Below are 17,818 nucleotides of genomic sequence, written 5' to 3'. Positions count from 1 at the left end.
CGGCGGCGGGGCCGGGCTCTCCGGGGTCCCCGAGCAGGCCCAGGCCGGCCGCGGCCGTCTGCAGGAAGAGCAGCGAGCCGGGCTCGGCGGCCAGCGTGAGCGAGCCGTCCAGGGGCGGCGCGCCTGGGGATGCTGCGGGCGGCTCCCCGCGCTCCTGCTTCTCGTGCTTGCGCTTGTGCGAGTCCATCTGCGACATGCCCACGACCGTGTGGCGGCAGCCGGGGTAGGTGCAGTGGAAGTGCGAGCACTTGAGCTTGTACTTGCAGTCGGGCACGGCGCAGTCGGCGCTCGAGCTGAACTGGCAGAAGCCGGCCGCGCTGATCACGTCCTGCTTGCCGTGGTGCTTGCGGTGCGCCGTGACCTTGGTGCTGTCAGTGCAGCGGAAGCGGCAGCGCAGGCAGTGGAAGTGCGTGCTGGTGCCCGAGAACGGGCACTCGGCGAAGTGGCAGCTGAGCGAGGCCTTGAAGCGCTTGAAGTCGTCCAGCACCAGGTTGTCCACGCGGTCGTGGTGCTGCGCGTGCTTGTACATGTGTGTGCGCCCACAGAATTTGTAGCCGCAGTTCTCGCGCGTGCAGTGGTAGTGCGTGACCTTGAGCGAGAACTGGCAGGCCGAGTCCTTGCAGTCCTCGTAGAGGTCGAAGCGCCGGAAACCCTCGAGCATCATGCCTTCGTCCAGCATCTTGCGGGAGGAGGCGGTCTTCCTCCTCTTGCCAAAGGGCGACATGTCCTCGATGATCCAGAAGCGCTTTTTGGCCCCTGAGGCCGTTGGCATGGAGATGGTGTTCCCTAGGGAGGGGCGCCGGGAGGTCAGTGTGGAAGGGGTGCCCCTCTTGGCAGCCGTGCCCACGTGGCCATCATTCCCAGGGGCGCACCCACACAGAGCCCCTGAACCTGGCATGGTGGCCAGCAGACACGGCTTAAGAACAACACCCTGGCTTCCCCTGGGGAGCCTCTCCCACCACCCCAGGGGGCAGCGGGGAGTCCCAGGCTTTTCCCACTTCCAGGCCTGCAGGATGGCCACACAGGCATCCCTGGTGGCAAGCCAGCCACTCTGCGGGGATGTGGTGGCTGCTTCCTGGCCAGTTTGGGTGGGAAGTAAGGACACGTCCCAGTACTAATTGAAGCTGAAGGGGAGGCTGGGAATCTAGGTCGGCAGAGTGTAATTACCCAAGTTGGACCTGGGCCAGGACGCCATCACACGCCTGCCTCTAATGAGGGACAGGCCGACTCCCTTCCTGCCAGCTAACCAGGCCGCTGCAGCCTGCCTATCTGCAGGGGAACCTGCCTCCTTGAGGCTGTGATGCCAAGTGCCCCGGGGCCATGTAGGGCCATAACTCCTTGCCTCAAGGAGCATCTCTTTGGGTATCAGAAGGTTCCTTAGGACCTTGGAGTTTTCTGAAGGGCCAGAGAAATACAAGAAGGGGCTATTGCCCCGGCTGTTTGGTGCCCTTCCTTGGGCCTGGACTGGAGCAGGCCTCAGCCAGGGATAGCAGCCCTCTGATGCCCACCCTGACTCCAGCCTGCTTCTCAGGGTTCAGGAAGACTATGGCCACAGGCTTTTCTACCTGCAGCTGCCTACAGCTACCTCCTGCAAGCAGGGAGGGGGCTGAGGAAGAGGCAGTGGGTGTGGCATTCCACAGCCCAGTCCCCAGGAACAAAAGACCCCAGGCCTGGCCCTGCCTAGCATGTCCGGATGCATCTTCCAGGCTCTTCTCAAGTGGATGAAGGGCTTGGCCTTCTCTGAGCCTACCCAAGGATGCCTGGCCACCACTCTGCCCTCCCAATTTCTGCACTACTGTGACATAAAGGAGACCCAGTCACCCACCTTGACAGATGAAGAGAAACCCAGGGCTGGGATGGGGATGGGATGCCCAGGCAGGGGGCAAGAAAGGAGCTGGGAATCTGTGGGGGACAGAGAGGGCTACAGCCTGAAGTCACAGGATCTGCCTGGTCTATGGCCTGGTTATACCAGCAACAGAGCTTCCAATGGGGTGAATTCACTCTGCCCAGCTTAGTGACACAACCCCTGGGAATTGGCACAGCATCTGTAACTCAGTGTGAGGCAGGAATGGATGGAGGAGAGAGACCTGGGAGATGTCCTACAGGGCAAGTATACCATCCCCATGGGGCTGGGATGGGGAGGGGCCTCTACCACTGAGTACTGGCTGAGGTTGGAGGCCCCAGCCATTTTTTCCTGCTCAGCTTCAGCAGAGAGGCAGGGCTCTAGCCTTTATCTGGACCCTCTGAACCTAGATGACTCCCACATGAACTGAATACAGCAGTGACAGGCTCTGCCCCATGCAGGGCCAAGGAGGACGGACCCTCACAGGGCACCCAGCAGGACTTTGCCATGGCTAGTGGCGATGGTTTCTGATCTCTGGTCTCCGAGGTGCTTGGCTGTTAGGGGTGTTGGGCGACCCTGTCCTTGGCTCTGCTGGCCACAGAAAAGGGTCTGGTCCTGGATCAGTTGGGGTGACAGACACTGGTGAGAAAGCATGTGTGAGTTACCTGCGGCATCCTGAACTAGGGGGACGTCACTTTTTACTGGAGTTGGAGTGGCAGTGATGGGCGGGAAGCTGGGCGGGCTGCTGATGGGGTGGGCCAGGCCCCGGCTGACTCCGAGAGTGGCACTGAGCAGAGAGTAGGAGAGACAGGGCGGAGAGAAGAGGCATGGGAGGGGAGGGAGGGGCGGCCTGAGCACAGCCGGTGGGAAGGATGGAGTCAGGGGGGGCGGTGTAGCCCCACAGGCAGCCTCGTCACCAGCCGCAGCAGGAGGAGGAAGAGGAGGAGGAGGAGGAGCCGGGCAGCCTGGAGAGGGTGGAGAAAAGCAGAGAGAGAAAACAAAACACAACACAAAGAACAAACACAAAGAACCAAAATGAGAAACCCAAATGGCTACAGCATGATGTGAAGATATGTGGACAGAGAGCAGACAGTGTGACAAAGAGGGGAAGAGGGGCCAGAGGACAGAGACGGGTGGGCACTGTGGGCACCAGGTGTCCAGGAAGGGCCTGACCAGGGCAGGGGTGGGAGCCTCTCTGGGGCCCTGGGCTTGGGGTAGAGGCTGGGACAGAGGCCCATAGGAGAGTGGGCACAGGGGGCTGTGTGGTTTTATCTTTAGCTCTGACAGGACAAGCCCTAGTCCCTGTCTGGGGAAACTCAAGTGATGGGTGAGGCCAGGGAGGTGGGCAGACTGGCAGGAGGGGCCTCGATGACCCATGTCCCATGGGCCAGTTGGTCTGTTGCAACCAACCTGTTCTTGGAGACTACTTGACTAAGCAGCCTTCTGTCTCAAGACACTCAGCAGAGCTGGGCCTGGGAAGCAGGGGCCCAGCCGGCACACCCAGGCCTGTGGCTCACCTGCCGCGGTGCTCTCATTGCCCACGGGGGTGCTGGAGCAGCTTCGATCCATGGTGGACGACTCGGAGGATGCAGCCCCTGGACTGCAGCCAGTGTAGTCCATTCCCTCGTCTGTCTCAACATCCATCAGGCTTGGGGGACCCTGAAAGGAAGTGGGGGAGTCTAAAGAAGTGGCCCACTGATTCTTTGAGCAGCACGGCCCTGCACTTAGTAGCAATGGCAGTTGGGCCACGTGCCCTCGGTCTCACCTGGGATGGGGGCACACGATCGAAGTTCTTCCCTAGCATCCTCCGCATGTGCTTCCGGGCGTGGGATGTCATCTGGTGCTTGAGGAGGAAGGAGAACTGGCAGCCTTCTCGGATGCAGTGGAAGTGACTGTTCACCTGGTTGTACTTGCAGCCTGTGGATGTGACCACATGAGCATGAGCCGCCCCAGCTGCTCACAAGCCCCCACTGTGTGCTGGACACTGCTCTGGGCACAGGGGCAGTGTGGCGAGCAGGGAGACGGCAGGTAGATGGGAAAGGGAACTTTCTCTACAGTGCATTCCTGTGAGGAGGGCTTGCAGCCAGCCCATCCCAGGAAGCCCGAGGCTGCCTGGCTGTCCAATCCCTGGTCTCCCCTCTGGCTAGCATGTAGCAGGCTGGCCCTGGGCCTATGACTCATTCACAGATCCAGGAAGCTACTCTCAGCAAGCCACCTGTCCTCACCCTCCTCTGGGGTGAGCTCTGGCTTAGATGGCTGGTCAGTTGGCCTGTGTCTTGCCCCCAGCCCACCTCTGCTCTGCTCTAGGCAGAAAACAAACAGGGCAGGCAGGACTGAAATGGCATCAGCTAAGGGCAGGTGAGGGCCTGCCCGTTACCATGGCACCAGGCTGGCCAGGTATCTTATGTCATCTCCCAGCTTTGTTTGGCCCCAGCTACTACCAAAAACACCAAAAGTTGAGTAAATAAGGGCAACTCCTGAATCCCCTGACAGCTGTAAACTGAGCCCTGGAAGAGCAGAGGCCACCAGGTGTTGATACCCGTTGCCATGGTTACTAGCCCTCCTCAAACCATAGATCCTTTTTGAACTAATACTTGAAGGAAGGGTTTGTTTTCTTTTTCTTCTGGCAGTTAAGAGTGCCTTACCCTTCACCTACAGTGGGGTCGGCCTGCAGCAGGCAGCAGCTTCCATGGGCTCCCCGAGCTCTGGCTACCATGGGGCCAGGAGAGGCCTGGCCTGCTGACAGTATCTCTGTGGACCTGCCCCTCCCTGCCCTCCAACTTCCTGTCTGTTCCCAGATTTCTGCCCCACATCTGCAGGCCCATAGCAGGTGGCTCCATCCTGAGGCTCCAGGGTGGGTTCTGCCCTCAGCCTGCTGACCCTGACATGCCTCCCTGCAGGCGGCCTCAGAGCTTGGGCCAGTGAGCTGAGCAGGAGGCCCTGCTCCAAAGGGGCTCAGCGCTCAGGAGCAGAATGAACCTCAAGACAGCTGCTGCCAAGCTCAGGGCCACCTGTAGGCTCTGGGTCTCCTGCCCATCATGTGCTCTAACTGAGCCAAGAACATACTTGACTGTACCAGGCTCTTAATAACAAGCCCAATTGTAAGCACAAACTAAATGCTAAAAAGAAATCCTACCTGCTACCACCATCACCCCGGTCCCCACAGGGCACCAGCACATTGCTATTCCTCAATAAATAATTGTTGAATGAATGGACAAACACTGGCTCATTTTGGATAAGGCCCTCATAACTAAAGAGATAGGGCAAAGAATTTCAGGAACACCTAAGACCTACCTGTGCACTCTTTTGAAAGAAAAAGAAACAGCACAGCTTAGCCCTGGGTGCCAAGGACGAGGCCCCAGGGTGTTGGGCTGGGCTGGGGCTGGTGCTGGGAGCTGCCCTCACCCTTTTCCTGGGCTGCTGGGGCTCTGAGGCTTTGCCAGTTTGACACCTACTCCGTGGGGTTGGGGTTAGGCAGGAGGTGGGTGGGTACCTGGAGAGGTGGCCCAAGCCAATAAGACCCCAGGAGTCAGAGCCACAGTCTTACTGCCTGCTGGAAGTCCCTGCCTCAGCCCTGGCTTTAGGTACCTAGCCTGCCGCACTCTTCACGCTTGGTGAAGTACTTGAATCCATTGGCTGCCCGCCGCTCGGCTTTCTCGTGCTTCTTTATGTGCCATGGAAGCTTGGTGGTAATGTTGGTCACAAAGTAGCAGCCAGTCCGGAGGCAATGGTAGTGCCCTCGCATTCGGAACTCACAGTGCTGCAGGGAGGCAAGGGGTATGTGTGTCAGGACAGGCAGCAATGTCTGTAAACTCCTAGTCCCAAGTCTCTGGGCCATGGCAGGCTCGTTACACACGTGTCTGTCTGTCCATGCTCAGAGTTAGAGAACACAATTGTATGAAGACTTCACATGTTAAAAACCAGTATGCTCACTGGGTGTGGTGGCGCACGCCTTTAATCCCAGCACTCGGGAGGCAGAGGCAGGCAGATCTCTGTGAGTTCAAGGCCAGCCTGGTGTACATAGTGAATTCCAGGATAGCTGGGGCTACAGGGAGACCCTGTCTCAAAGACACACAAACACACACAAAAAGCAGTATATTCACTTCCTTACTTCAGTAAACATCCTATGCTTCGCTAATCCCATACCTAGAGCAGACATCACTAATCTATCCCAGCATCTCTGTATATGCCTGGATCTGGACAGACATCACTAATCTATCTTAACAGTCTTTTCTGGATAGCCAGATCTCAGCTGTAACTACTCGGGCAGGCTTACCAGTCTTGGGGCTAGGCCTTTAAAGTGAATCTGATCTGCCCTTTCTGTCTAGGCATGGACTGTTCTATTTCTTTACCCAATGAGCCTATTTTAAAATTCTAGGCCTCTGGGGAAAGGGGACATAGCTATTTCCAGGGTGGGTAAGAATGATGTCAGGCACACAGTGGCTGCAATAGCATTTAGTCACCCCTGGAGTTAGGCCTGAAATGACAGCCCTCACCAACTTAGCATCAGTCTGGACCCCTGCCCAGGGGCCTCTAGGGGCCCCGGAGCAGACAGTGCATGCCCTTCCCAGAGTCTGGTGGAGGCCAAATTAAAAGGGGTGTGAAAAGAAGAATCTCTGCCAGAAGAAGCTTGCCCTGGGCCCTGGGCCTCCCCTGCCCCGCCTCACTGACCTGGTTGGGACACAGACACTGCAGGGAGTAGTAAGCAAACTGGTCTCGCACGTTCACCAGACTATTGTTGGGGTTGATGTGGTCCAAGCAGTGGGACTCGGCCTTGCCAGAGGTCTTGCAGACGTACTTGCAGTTCCCAAAGAGACAGTGGAAGTGGAACTTGTTGGCATACTTGCAGTCCGTTGCCAGGCAAGGATCGCTAGAAGGAAACCATAGCCCAGAAAGTCATTGGCATCCCAAGCCCTCCTGCTGATGTCCTCACTCTGTGTTGGGGTTTACACAGTCACCAGGGGGGAAATCAAGGGAAATGCTCAACAGGATGATTCAGTTAGAGACTACAGATCCCAGCATGCATCCCTGTGTCCTTTTAGGAACTCTTGCCTAGTGTATGGGGATTGCAATGTGCAGGGTTCTCAGAGCATTGCATGCTGGGACATGTAGTTTCCAAGGCCACACCTCGGGATTAGTGATAAGGATGACTGCAATAACTTCTTGGACATAAAAATAAGGGATGGTGCTGCCAGTCCTGGCAGGATGCCAGTGAAGGCCTGGCTGGCAAGGCATGGCACGGCTGTGGATGTGGCTGACTCTCAGATTGCAGATGGATGGACAGCCCTACAAGGAAGCACCACTACCATGGGGAGTAAGCAAGTGGGAACATGTGCCTGGTGTCAGGTCTGACTAAGGCTCACAGCTGCTGGGGCATCCTAGTGTCACCTACAGTGCCCACCCACCCAGAGAACCCGATGAGTCGTAGAGGCTGGTGGGGGGTGGGGATGGGTAGGGACGTGCTGAGCCACCATTACTGTCCATGAGGTGGAGTGCCAGGGAACAGCAGCCATGTCTGGGAGCCCCCAGGCTGCAGAGGCCTATGGCAGGATGCAGACGACAGCCTTCTGCTTAGGTTGGTAGCACTATGGTCTCCAGAGAGTGGACCCATGGTGGGACCTCTGAACAGGTCAGGAAACTAAGGGGGCTGCCACTTCTGGGAAGGGAAGGGAGGCAGGAAATGAGGGACAGAAAGGGACACTAGTACTCTTCCATGGGCCCAGCCCCGGGTTCTCAGAGAGGGAGGACAGCTGCTACTCAGGTGGTATAAATAATCCAATTTATTACTTTTATTGAGAACAGGAAGCCACACACATTATGATACAAAGTCACCGTTCTCGCCGCAAGAAGCCACCACCATTCAGTGAGGACAGTCCCTTCCACCCCTGACCACTGTGTGGGCCTGGAGGGGCCTAGGCCCTGTTCCCACCCATGACTTCCATGCCCTACAGACTCAGCCTGGGTGACAGAAAGGTGGCCTAAAGAGAAGCACAGCCTCTTTGTAGGACCAGGAAGCTTCGAGGAAACCCATACCCAGCCACCCCAGCCATTCCTTGTGAGATCGCCATGGACCAATGGAACTGAGGCCACTACCATCATGATCCCCCTCCCACTGGCTGCTCGGGAACAGGCAATGGGGTGAAGCCAGCAGTACCTTTGACTAGGACCTGGCCTGATGGCTAAGTCCCAGAGGCTGGGGACAGCCACAAAAACTCTGCAGGGTGAGGAGCAGGGCCTCCTCGTTGCCCTGGCTACACCCACTCCCGAGACGCAGGGACAGGTGCCGGCTCATGGAGGGACTCACTTGTCCTGGAACTGGAGGAACCCGGGTTTGACCTGAGGCTTGGAGCTCTCTAGAGACGTCGTCGCCAGGGGCGAAGCGGGCAGGTGAGGCACTGACGAGGGAATCTGAGGCATCTGGGGTATGGTGGAAGCCAGCTGCTTCCAGGCGAGCAGAGTAGGGGTGGAGGGCACGGAGGCTGGGCTGGGAGTGGGCCCCTCCAGAGAAGATCCTGGGACCATAGAGCCAGGAGGTGCTGGAGGGGATGAGGGTGCCAAGGGAGGTTTGGTCTCGGCAGCAGAGGCAGGGAAGGAAGCCTCTGTGGGTCCTTTTGCTGCTCCTCCCTCTGTCCGGAAATGGAAGCTAGGAGAGGCAGAAGAAGATGTCTCAGATGGTCAACCAAGAGGACCCATTGACTGGTCAGTCCTTCCCTGGCTGTGCATGCATGGGAAGGGTGCCTCATGTGATTCCATCACAAACCCAGGAGCCTGGTGTCCCTAGTTCATTCCCAGCATGGCCCCTGGAGGTCTCCCATGACCCCACCAGGACAGAAGGACTTGAGAAAACACTGTTGTGCACACTGTCATTCTGAACTTGGCTACACCCCAACTACTTCATACTGCTGACCTGTGCCCTAAGTACTTTCCTACACCTGGGGTGTGTGTGAGAGAGCAGACCCTGCCTCATCAGGCCCCTTCCTTCCAGAAGGTGCTCTGAGGTTCACAGAGAGGACTCAGTGTTTGATAGGTTCTGGTGTGGCCGCTGGGGAGGAGAGCCTGACATGGGGCCTGGAGAGTGACAGTTGGTCTGGTCAGCTTGAACTGTTTACAAGTTCTGAGTGCTGTGACAGGCAGTTCTGGTTGCTGCTTTTTAACTCTGTGAATTATGTCATTTCAATTCATTAGGTCATAGGGAACCTAAAGGTGTCACATGTCCCTAGAAAAGCCCTCACCCAGGATCCCTGCCTTAGGTCCAAACTGAGTCTTTCCATTTGGGCTCTGGCTTTTCTTGGCACTCTGTAGGGGGCACCTGTGCAGGGCTTGCTGGCCCCATTATATCTGGCAGGTACCAGCTAGAAGCCTGCCCTTCCTTAGGAGTGCCAATAGAGAAGCCAGCTCCATGGCCTGGTGACACCTGCACTAGGGTATTGCTTGGAGGGCAGCTTGAGGCCCGTGCTACCTCCAGCTGCAACAGGCCCAAAGCCCAGCACAGGTGGGCTGTTCAAATGGCCCCAGGACCCTCACTCACTTTGCGTGCTTGATGGCCCCGTCCAGGGTGCTGAAAAGCGCCCCACACTCCTCTACCACGCAGTGGAAATGGGCCTTGTGGAGGAAGTCACACTGGGCGTCACAGAAGTCCTTGGTACCAAACCTAGTTAGAGGAGCCCGCCAGTTAGAGGAAAGCCTCAGTCAGGGGTAGGGCCCTGAGAACAAAGCCCTCTGTCCCTCTGCCTCTCTCTGCAGGGCCCTCACCTGCGGAGGTACACTTTCCAGGGCTCTGACAGCTTCTCTTGAACCAGAGCTTTCACGGCCTTGCCCAGGAAGGGTGAGGGCTCCATGGCAGGATTTCCCTCTGCTTCTGTCTTGATCAGCAAGTTGCCGAGGCTGGGGTTGCCCTGAGACATCTGTAAGGACAGAGGCCAAGCTTGGGGGTCGGGAACTTCAGGACAATGATTGTCCTGATTGCCTTAGCCCTGCGGTGCTGGGACTAGAGAGTGCATCCACCGCACTTGGCCCTTGCCAGAGAGACACCCCATCTGAAAGACTGTGGCTCTGGTCCCCTGGAGGCAGGGCCTCTTCAGGGTACTTCCCAGGCTGCCGCTGGAGCCAGCACTGAAGCTGAGGTCGCTGTTCAGGGTGCACACTCCAGCCCATCTTTCCCCAGACTTTGGTTAATTTCCTGCCAGATTTTTCAAGAGAAATGCAGGAGGAGGAATTTCTTGAAAATAAGGGGGGTCACACAAAGGAGGACAAGAGGGGTGGGGAAGGAAAGAGACTCATGGGGTAAGAGCAAGACAGGTTTGTTGCTGTTGCTGCTACTGAGGAGGCGCCTGTGGATGACGTAGATGACGGAATGGCTCCCCAGGAAGGAATTAGAAGGTGCGGGAGGGGGGTGTAGCCAGAGGGGGGAAAGGGAGAGTAAGAGAGAAAGCAGAAAAGGGCAGGTGGCATGGCACCAGCAGCCAGAGCGACTGCTCCAGTGACACCCACTGGAACCCACCCACCACATGAGGTCCAGCCCAGACCCAGCTCCCTCTTCAACCCAGTCACTTGTGTACAGTAACCAAATTAATCTTGCTGCAGTCAAATTTATCATGTGAAGGGGAAAAATATATTTGAGATGATGTATAATTTACAAAGACCCTGCATTATTTAAAATAAATATTCTAGAGCGACCTCTCCGGAAGACGTCCGAGACCATTACTCAGCCCGAAAACTGGAAATTGATGCTTTGCTCCCACTTTAGTCTCCCCTCCCCCACCCCCTTTTTAAACAAGCAAAAATATATAAAATAAATAAATAACATTAATAACTAAGGGCAAGAGAAGTTAGAGGGCTCTGGAAAAGCTTTTGGAGCCCTCCATCTGAAGGGAAAAAGAGGTGTCAGAGGCTGGAATATATTTCTTCAGCCAGTTCATTAAATTAATTTGTAAGCAGTGGCTCTGAAATTATATTCGATGAAAAATGGCCTCAAAATTTAAATGGTACAAACTCATCTTATTAGAGGGAAAACATTAAAAAACAAACACATCCCCCCAACCCCCCAGCACAGCTTTAATTTCTCTGGGTGGGGGAACGGGAGGCGTGTGATGGATGGTTCTTACCTTATTCATAAGCGAGGATAAAAGAGATGAATTTGCCGGGACTGCGTGGCCATTTGATTCATTACTAGAACACACAAACCAAGGGGCTTCAGCTCAGATGTCCATGGGACTGAGCCCAGAGGCCTTCCCCTCCCAGCCAGCCCTGGGATGTGGGGCTTTGGTACTCTGCCACACTACACAGTGGAAGAGTAAGTCCTGGACAGGAGGGTGAGCTCGGCCTGGTCCCCAGGGCCAGTGGAGAAGGCAGTTCCAGGCCTCCTGTCTGGGACCCAGGCCAGCTTCTGCAGGAGCTTTTCTGGCCTCGCCTCACCTGGGCTCCTTCCCAGTCAGGTCTAGACTGCGGTCTTGGGAGGCCTCGTGGGGGCCTGGGGTGCCAGCACTGTCACCAGGCTCCTGCTTCACCTGGGGGAACCTGGTGGGGGTGGCCTGCTGCCCGCTTCCTGCAGGGAAGGGGAGGGAAGATGGGATCAGAGGGGCTCAGGCTTCACATGGGTACAAACTGGTGTCCCCCACTTCCCCACACCCAAAGGAAGAGCAGTGGCCGGGTGGGCAGGAGGGCCCCAGGAGGACTGGCTGCTGGTCAGCAATTCTCCCACTGACATGATCACTTGCGACATGTACCCCTGTGTGGCAATTCTTCAAGTGATAATTATTGTAAAATTATGTCAAAGTTGTCCTGGCTCGGGGCCTCCTGGAGGAGGTGGGTGGGAGGCTGGAGAGGGGGTTGGGGCAGAGACAGGGGCCCTTCATTTCCTCCACCAACTGTCACAGTCGATTTGTGGGGCTGCCGCTTAAGCTTTTATTAAAGACTCTGTTAATGCTGAGGAAAAGTGGCAGATCTGGACTGGGAGCGCCCCTCCATAGTCCAGGACTGCTGTTGCTGGGGCGACAGCCCTGACTACACTGAGCATGCCCAAGGAGGGCATCTGCTGTGTCAGGGCTATCCGGGCTGATAGCCAATCAGGGTGGTTCAAATTGTGTGACCTCGTTCGTCTGTCAAGCTGTCCAGGGCAGTGACTCCAGGCCTGCCCTGGCTGCCTGGCTGGGTACAAGGGGGCGCTGGGTGGGGAGGGGCCACAGGAGGCTGGCAGGGCAGGGGCAAAAGAAGTTGCTGACAAGGTGTCCAGTGAGCCTTGCTCCACAGTTCCCAAGTGACTGAAATATTAATTTGCCCCAAGGCACTACAACTGACACACAGCTGCTTCACAGACAGCAAGTGGCATTTTATTAAAAATAAAGGAAAACGGCTTCCTTCCCCTTTGCCTGACTATTCTTTGGGGGAGGGGGTTCTTTCTAAGGAAAAGAAAGTCCTTGACAGCCAAGTGACAGCCCACTGTGGCCCTGGAACAGGTCCTGTCCCTATCTATAGGCCCCTGGTTGGAGGGGTTTGGCTATAGCAAGACCTCTCCCACACTTAGAGTGGAAGACAGGGTGTTCCAAACTACCACCTACATCTCACACAGTACTGACAGACCTTCTAGCTCTGGGCATCCACAGTCCAGTAGTTCCAAAAGTCATCCTAGGCCCCAGGTAAACAGGCCCAGTTCTGTCCCCAACTAGCACCCTCAGGAGGTGGGGTCACAGGGGCCCCTCAGTCTTGGCTGGTTCTGAGATAGTTTTGGATGGGAGCAGAACATCCAGGCTGCTGAGGATAGAGTCCCAACTTCACCATTTTAAGCTGTATGCCTGGGGACAGACCATCTCTCATGTTCCTTCAGCTCCACAGGGTGGGATTCTGTTTGTGTCCCCAGCACCCAGTTAAAGGTTGTCCTTCAGCAAGCTACTCTGGGCAAGCACCAGTTGTTGAAGGAAGGAAAGGAGACACATCCCAGATGTGAGCTGAATTCTTTTCAAGGATTCAAAGAGCAATGGTTACCCTCTGAGGAAACAGGGAGGGGAGCAAGGGGAAAGTAAGAAATTCCAAAAAATGAACCCCAAAACTTAAAATGAAAGGCCAGGAAGGAGGGAGGAAGAGAAAGGAGAGAGAGGCGGACAAAGGAGAGACCCTGGGAGACATCTCTTGACCTGGTGGTGCTGTCCAGGCGGGAGATGCAAATACTGTACCACTGGGCTCATGTCAGCTGGAGAAGACCCAAGAGGAGAGGGGGCCGGGATAGCTCTACTCAGGGACTCATCAGTGGCACAGGCAATAAGATGGAGCCATGAGGACGCCCAGGCACTCAGAGACAGGGACTACTGCTCCACTCCAGAGATGGAGAAGCAGAGGCACGAAATTCCCGGGAGCTTGGCCAGAACAAGGGGCCCCGAAGAGAAAATAAACAGGATGGAGGCAGAGAACAGGCAAAGAGCAGCAGCTGCTGAGGGGGAGACCTGGGTGCAGGGACCAGGCAGACACTCTTTCCAGCCCACCCTGCTTTGCTGTTCAGCCCGAGCATTAGGAGTGGCCAGTTTCGGAGGGTGCTTCTTGGGCAGGGCCCAGCCTGCTCACCTGGGTCAAAGGTGGCAGAGGGCTTGAGAGCAGCCGCAGCCAGTCTGGCCATCATGGGTGAGATGAGGCCTTTGCTCGCAGAGATCCTCTCCATGATGGAAGCAGGGGGCACTGGTATAGAGGTGGCAGCTGTGGGGGCTGAGTCTCCAGCTCCCGAAGCCACCAGAGCTGGTGTGTCCGGGGTTGTTGAGGTGGCGGCCCCAGAGGACATGGCACCCAGGAGGCCAGGGGCCCCCACAGGCAGGGAGGTGTTCCCTCGTCCAGGAAGGAGAGGGAAGTAGGGTGCAGTGGTGGGTAGGCCTGAGTTGGAGAGGGCCAGTGCTAGGGGGATGGAGCCAGACAGGCCCTGGGGCAGCAGGCCTGCCATCTTGCTATTGGGAGGCTTGGTGGCACTGGGTACAGCCTCAGCAGTGGTGGCAGAGGCTGCAGCGGCCAGGGATACAGAAGACTGCTGGCTGGTGGGGGAGGCGCTCAGGCTGGAGTTCTTGCTGCTCAGGGCAGAGAAGTCGACCAGGTCGTCATTGCTGGACTCCTCGTGTTCCGTGTCCTTGGCGCCCAGCAGTGAGGCCGGCAGCCCCAGGGCGCCCGAGGACCGGATGTGCCTGCGTTCGTGCTTGCGCTTGTGTGAGGTCATCTGGCTGGTGGACGTGAAGGTGAAGCCGCAGCCAGCACGGATGCAGTGGAAGTGGTTGGTGGCCTTGCTGTACACGCAGCCTTCGTACTTGCACTCCTCGTACTTATAGAACTTCTTGAAGCCGTCCTTGGCATAGGCATCATCCTTGATGTGGTAGCTCTTGTGCTTCTCAATGTCACACTTGTTCTTGAAGGTGAACGTGCAGCCGGGACGCCTACATGGGACATGGAGAGACTGACACAGGGTCTCATGGAACCCAGGGGAGGCCCTGCCCTGATCTCTCCACACTGGGAGAAATAGTGCCCCAGGGGGAAGACCAAGGCTGGACACCAAGGCAGGGCCCCTGAACAGCCCCAAACCGTGCCCTTACTCCCCAGGAGGTGCCTGCTGCTCTGTGGGCCTGGCTCATTGCTGGTCCCTTTTCTGGTCTACAGTTGGGCCAGTCACTCACCTGCAGTGGAAGTGCGTGGTCTTCTGTCCATAAAACTGACAGTCAGCTGTACCACAGTCCTCCGTGGCTCGGAAGCGCTGGAAGCCATCATTGATGAGCTGGGTGTTCTTCTTGTGGAAGTTCTCGTGGGTCATCACATCCGAGGTGCTCGTGTACACCTTGTTACAGCCCACCTGCACAGGCCAGAATGGCGGTTAGGGGATCCAAGTCTGGCCTTCCTGGGTCAACCAAGGTCAGTGCTGCTGGATGGTCTAGGGCCATAGGGCTCTACCCAGGGGAGCGCTGGCACTTTGAAATTTCAAACCTCTGGTTAACCCAAGCTCTGAAGCAAAGAAAACCACCAATGACTGGCCCTCCAGATAACCCAAGGAGTGGTGGGGACCTGCCTCTACAGACGATCAGACTGTGTTCAGACCCCGACACACTTTCAGAGCCACGCCCTGGAGAAGTTAGGTTTAGGGTCGTAATCAATGGTTCTGTCTCTAAAGCGTTCAGGAGTGGAGAAAAGCTGAACCCTGGAGGTCACCTTTAGTTCCAGGACTTGCTTAGTGGATGGCTCTTGGGCACAGGGCCCTCCCACCCACCGCAGTTGGGCCAGGCAGGCAACGTTGCCATATTGAGTAAAAAACAGTGGCTCTGAGCACCCTCAAAGGCTGGGCTGTGCCAGTGTCTGCACCATCTCAGGCCCAGAGGGTGGCCCCCCCTTCACACCAGGTTATTTCACAGAGGCCATAACAACCCCTGACAAATACGGGGGAGGCGTGCAGGCTGCTATTTGCAATCCAAAGTCGCCCCTCCTGGGTTTGACACCTTGAAAAAACCCAGACTCGGTGTGGCATTAAAACAAAGAATTAAACAAAAACCTCCTCAGGAATCATTTGCAATGCTGCTCTTGGTGTTAAAGCCTGAAAAATGTCGGTCTGTATAAACAGCTCACTGAATTTCCCCCACACCAAGTATGGCCACAGGGAAGGCCCCGACCCGGCCACTAGACACTGCCCATGTCTGAGCTCCCTGAGGACTCTGCTTGCCAGCTACCCCCATCCTGAGTCAGGAGAAAGGGAGGCTCCTGGTTAACCAGGTCCCTTGCCCACAGGGACAGCTCTGATCCTGGAGTAGCGGGGCTGGAGAGACGGTCCCAGAACAGCTTGGCCTGGGCAGCCCACCCTTGGGCTGCTGGCACAGCAGGCACCTGCATACAGTGGTAGTGGGTACTCTTCCCGTTGAGGTGGCAGCCATGGTAGTAGACACTGCAGTCGTCCAGTGGGCTGAAGCGCATGAAGCCGTGCTGCAGGGAGTTGTCCCGCTTCTTGTGCATGTTGTAATGTCGGATCACGTCCTGCTTACTCGTGAACCTCTGCCAGGAAAGAGCACCAAGTTGGCAGAAGGCTGAGCCCCTGGTCCATGTGCCAAGAGTGCCTGGACCAGGACTGGCCCCAAGGCCCTCAGGTCACCCTATAAATAACCCTGCTTAGGGTCAAGACAGCCCAGACTGCCTGGCCAGTTCCCGGCACACTGGCTCTGGGCGGGAATGATTCCGAAGATTCAGGAACTGTGGTTCCTTCCCTGACCTCTCTGGAGTCTTCCAACAGCCATGCCCACACGCATAAAAGGTACACTGGGCAAGCCCCAAAGGCCTGGGCTCTGATGGGTGAGAGCACATTCCACCTAGTACACTGTGTATGGCACAGGCTGAACTCCTGGAAAGACACAGGGAGCCACCCTGTGCAGATTCCCCAGCGCTAACTCTTCACCAGCTGGCCAGTGGTGGCTTTGAACATGGTATGTTCTATCTGCATCTCAGCTTCTCATCTTGAAAATGAAGCAATAATACCTTTCAAAGTCCTAGAAAGAGTCATTTGGCTGAGGGGTGGAGATGGATGGGTACAGTCTTGGTCCTTGCTAGACTCCCAGTGAAAGGAAGCTGCAATTATCAGCACTAGGACATCAATGGTGCAGATACCATTGGTTTCTTGCTTGGCAGGAGCTGGGAATATAGACAGCTGATCGATATTCTCTGCCTAGCCATGTAGAATTCAGGTGGTTAGTGTAGGGTCCCTTTACCCTTTACTTGCTTCCACCAAGAGTCTGCGCGGGTGGGCAAGTGGAGTGCAGCCCATACCTGGTAGTTGCACTCTGGGTCCAGGCAGTGATAGTGCTCACGGTACTGGTAGGCGCAGTGGATGTGGCCACAGTGTTGACTTCCTGAGAACCTGCAGACAGGAGTGGTGGGTCAGACTCCTCTCTGGGTGCTAGCCCCCAGAAGGACTCTTCTAGGGTTCCAAGCCTGAATAGCTATTTCTGCCCAGACCCCAAAGGTATTAACTGGAGTTCAGTGGGCCTGGCTGGGAATGTCAGAGGACAGAGGTGAAGCGGGAGAGGCTGGACAAGCCAGAGCCAATGATCGGGCCTATCAGGAATCTCAGGCCTACTGAGCTGCCTGTTAGCATCTGCCTAGGAGGCCATGCCAGGTGAAGCAGGACCTAGGTGGGGAGGAAGAAGCTGAGGCAGGCCACAGCATCAGATCAGAGTAGGTGGAAGAGGAGACCTAGAGGCCGATGGCAGCCCAAAGGCCTTTTCAGCAGGCAATGGCCTGACCAACCCCCACTCACTACCCTGTCCAACTCTGGCCCAACCCTGGGCTGTTGTTGAGAGGTGTTAAAGGGCTCTTTCTGTTCTGGGCTTTTCCTGACACTTGAAACAGTCCAGAGTTATGAATTTTTAAAGCACAGCATCTGTTTGGCTCCCCATGGCAGGGAACTCATTTTTCCAAGCCAAGTGTGCAGCCAGGAGCCCTGTGCTGCCGGTCACTGAATGGCCCATCTCTGGGCCTGGTCATGCTGGGGCTCTCACAGCCTTGGTGATGGCCAGTTGGGGCAGCCACCCTTGGGAGAACAGCCATGACAGCCCTGGGAAGACAGTTCACTTAGCTGGACCGTTCCCTTCCATGGATGACGTACTTGTTATGTGAGAGGGGGAGAAACCCTACTGTAAGGGGGAAGCCACTGGCAATAAGTATTTAAACGGAAGCTGCCAAAAGGGCCATCTGCTGAGGCACTAATAGTAATGATGGTGATAATAATAAAGAGAAGACAGAAGAGAGCAAAGCAGAAGACAGGGAAAGGAAGAACACGGGCGGCAGATGCCGCCAGGGCATGGCCCCTGCCACATGCTGTCCCTTGAGAGGCCTGATTTGGGGGATGTGTCAAGAAGGGTCTTCATCTGCCAATCCTGTCTTCTTTGGGATAGAAAGGGCAGGATGGAAAGCCTGGCTGCGTCAGAGCCTCCCCTGGAAGCCCAGCAGTTCATGGCAGAAAGAGGACAAATTCCTCGATCT

The 17,818-nt window shown here is 56.3% G+C and overlaps 1 protein-coding gene across 4 annotated transcripts in view; it reads right to left on the bottom strand.

The window, feature by feature from the left end:
• The window catches only part of Casz1 (castor zinc finger 1), a 116,037-nt gene that overhangs the window by 2,485 nt on the left and 95,734 nt on the right, over positions 1-17,818 (bottom strand). For 3 of the 4 annotated variants that reach the window (XM_017797751.1, XM_008831707.3, XM_017797749.2), the window contains 14 exons: positions 16,604-16,694; positions 15,674-15,838; positions 14,482-14,654; positions 13,397-14,244; positions 11,258-11,387; positions 10,948-11,011; positions 9,596-9,747; positions 9,372-9,494; positions 8,148-8,486; positions 6,515-6,713; positions 5,432-5,603; positions 3,609-3,760; positions 3,361-3,502; positions 1-786 (listed from right to left, as the gene is read on the bottom strand). The exon at positions 1-786 is cut by the window's left edge. In XM_017797751.1, the coding sequence (XP_017653240.1) occupies positions 1-786; positions 3,361-3,502; positions 3,609-3,760; positions 5,432-5,603; positions 6,515-6,713; positions 8,148-8,486; positions 9,372-9,494; positions 9,596-9,747; positions 10,948-11,011; positions 11,258-11,387; positions 13,397-14,244; positions 14,482-14,654; positions 15,674-15,838; positions 16,604-16,694 (3,536 nt within the window). The remainder of the gene's footprint in view (positions 787-3,360; positions 3,503-3,608; positions 3,761-5,431; positions 5,604-6,514; positions 6,714-8,147; positions 8,487-9,371; positions 9,495-9,595; positions 9,748-10,947; positions 11,012-11,257; positions 11,388-13,396; positions 14,245-14,481; positions 14,655-15,673; positions 15,839-16,603; positions 16,695-17,818) is intronic. The other variant, XM_017797753.2, reaches the window with a different exon arrangement.

Source organism: Nannospalax galili, unplaced genomic scaffold, assembly GCF_000622305.1.
Source record: "Nannospalax galili isolate Female #2095 unplaced genomic scaffold, S.galili_v1.0 scaffold870, whole genome shotgun sequence".
Lineage (NCBI taxonomy): Eukaryota > Metazoa > Chordata > Mammalia > Rodentia > Spalacidae > Nannospalax > Nannospalax galili.
The sequence above is the reverse complement of the archived record's forward strand: the minus strand, read 5'-3'. Positions and strand labels throughout refer to the sequence as shown.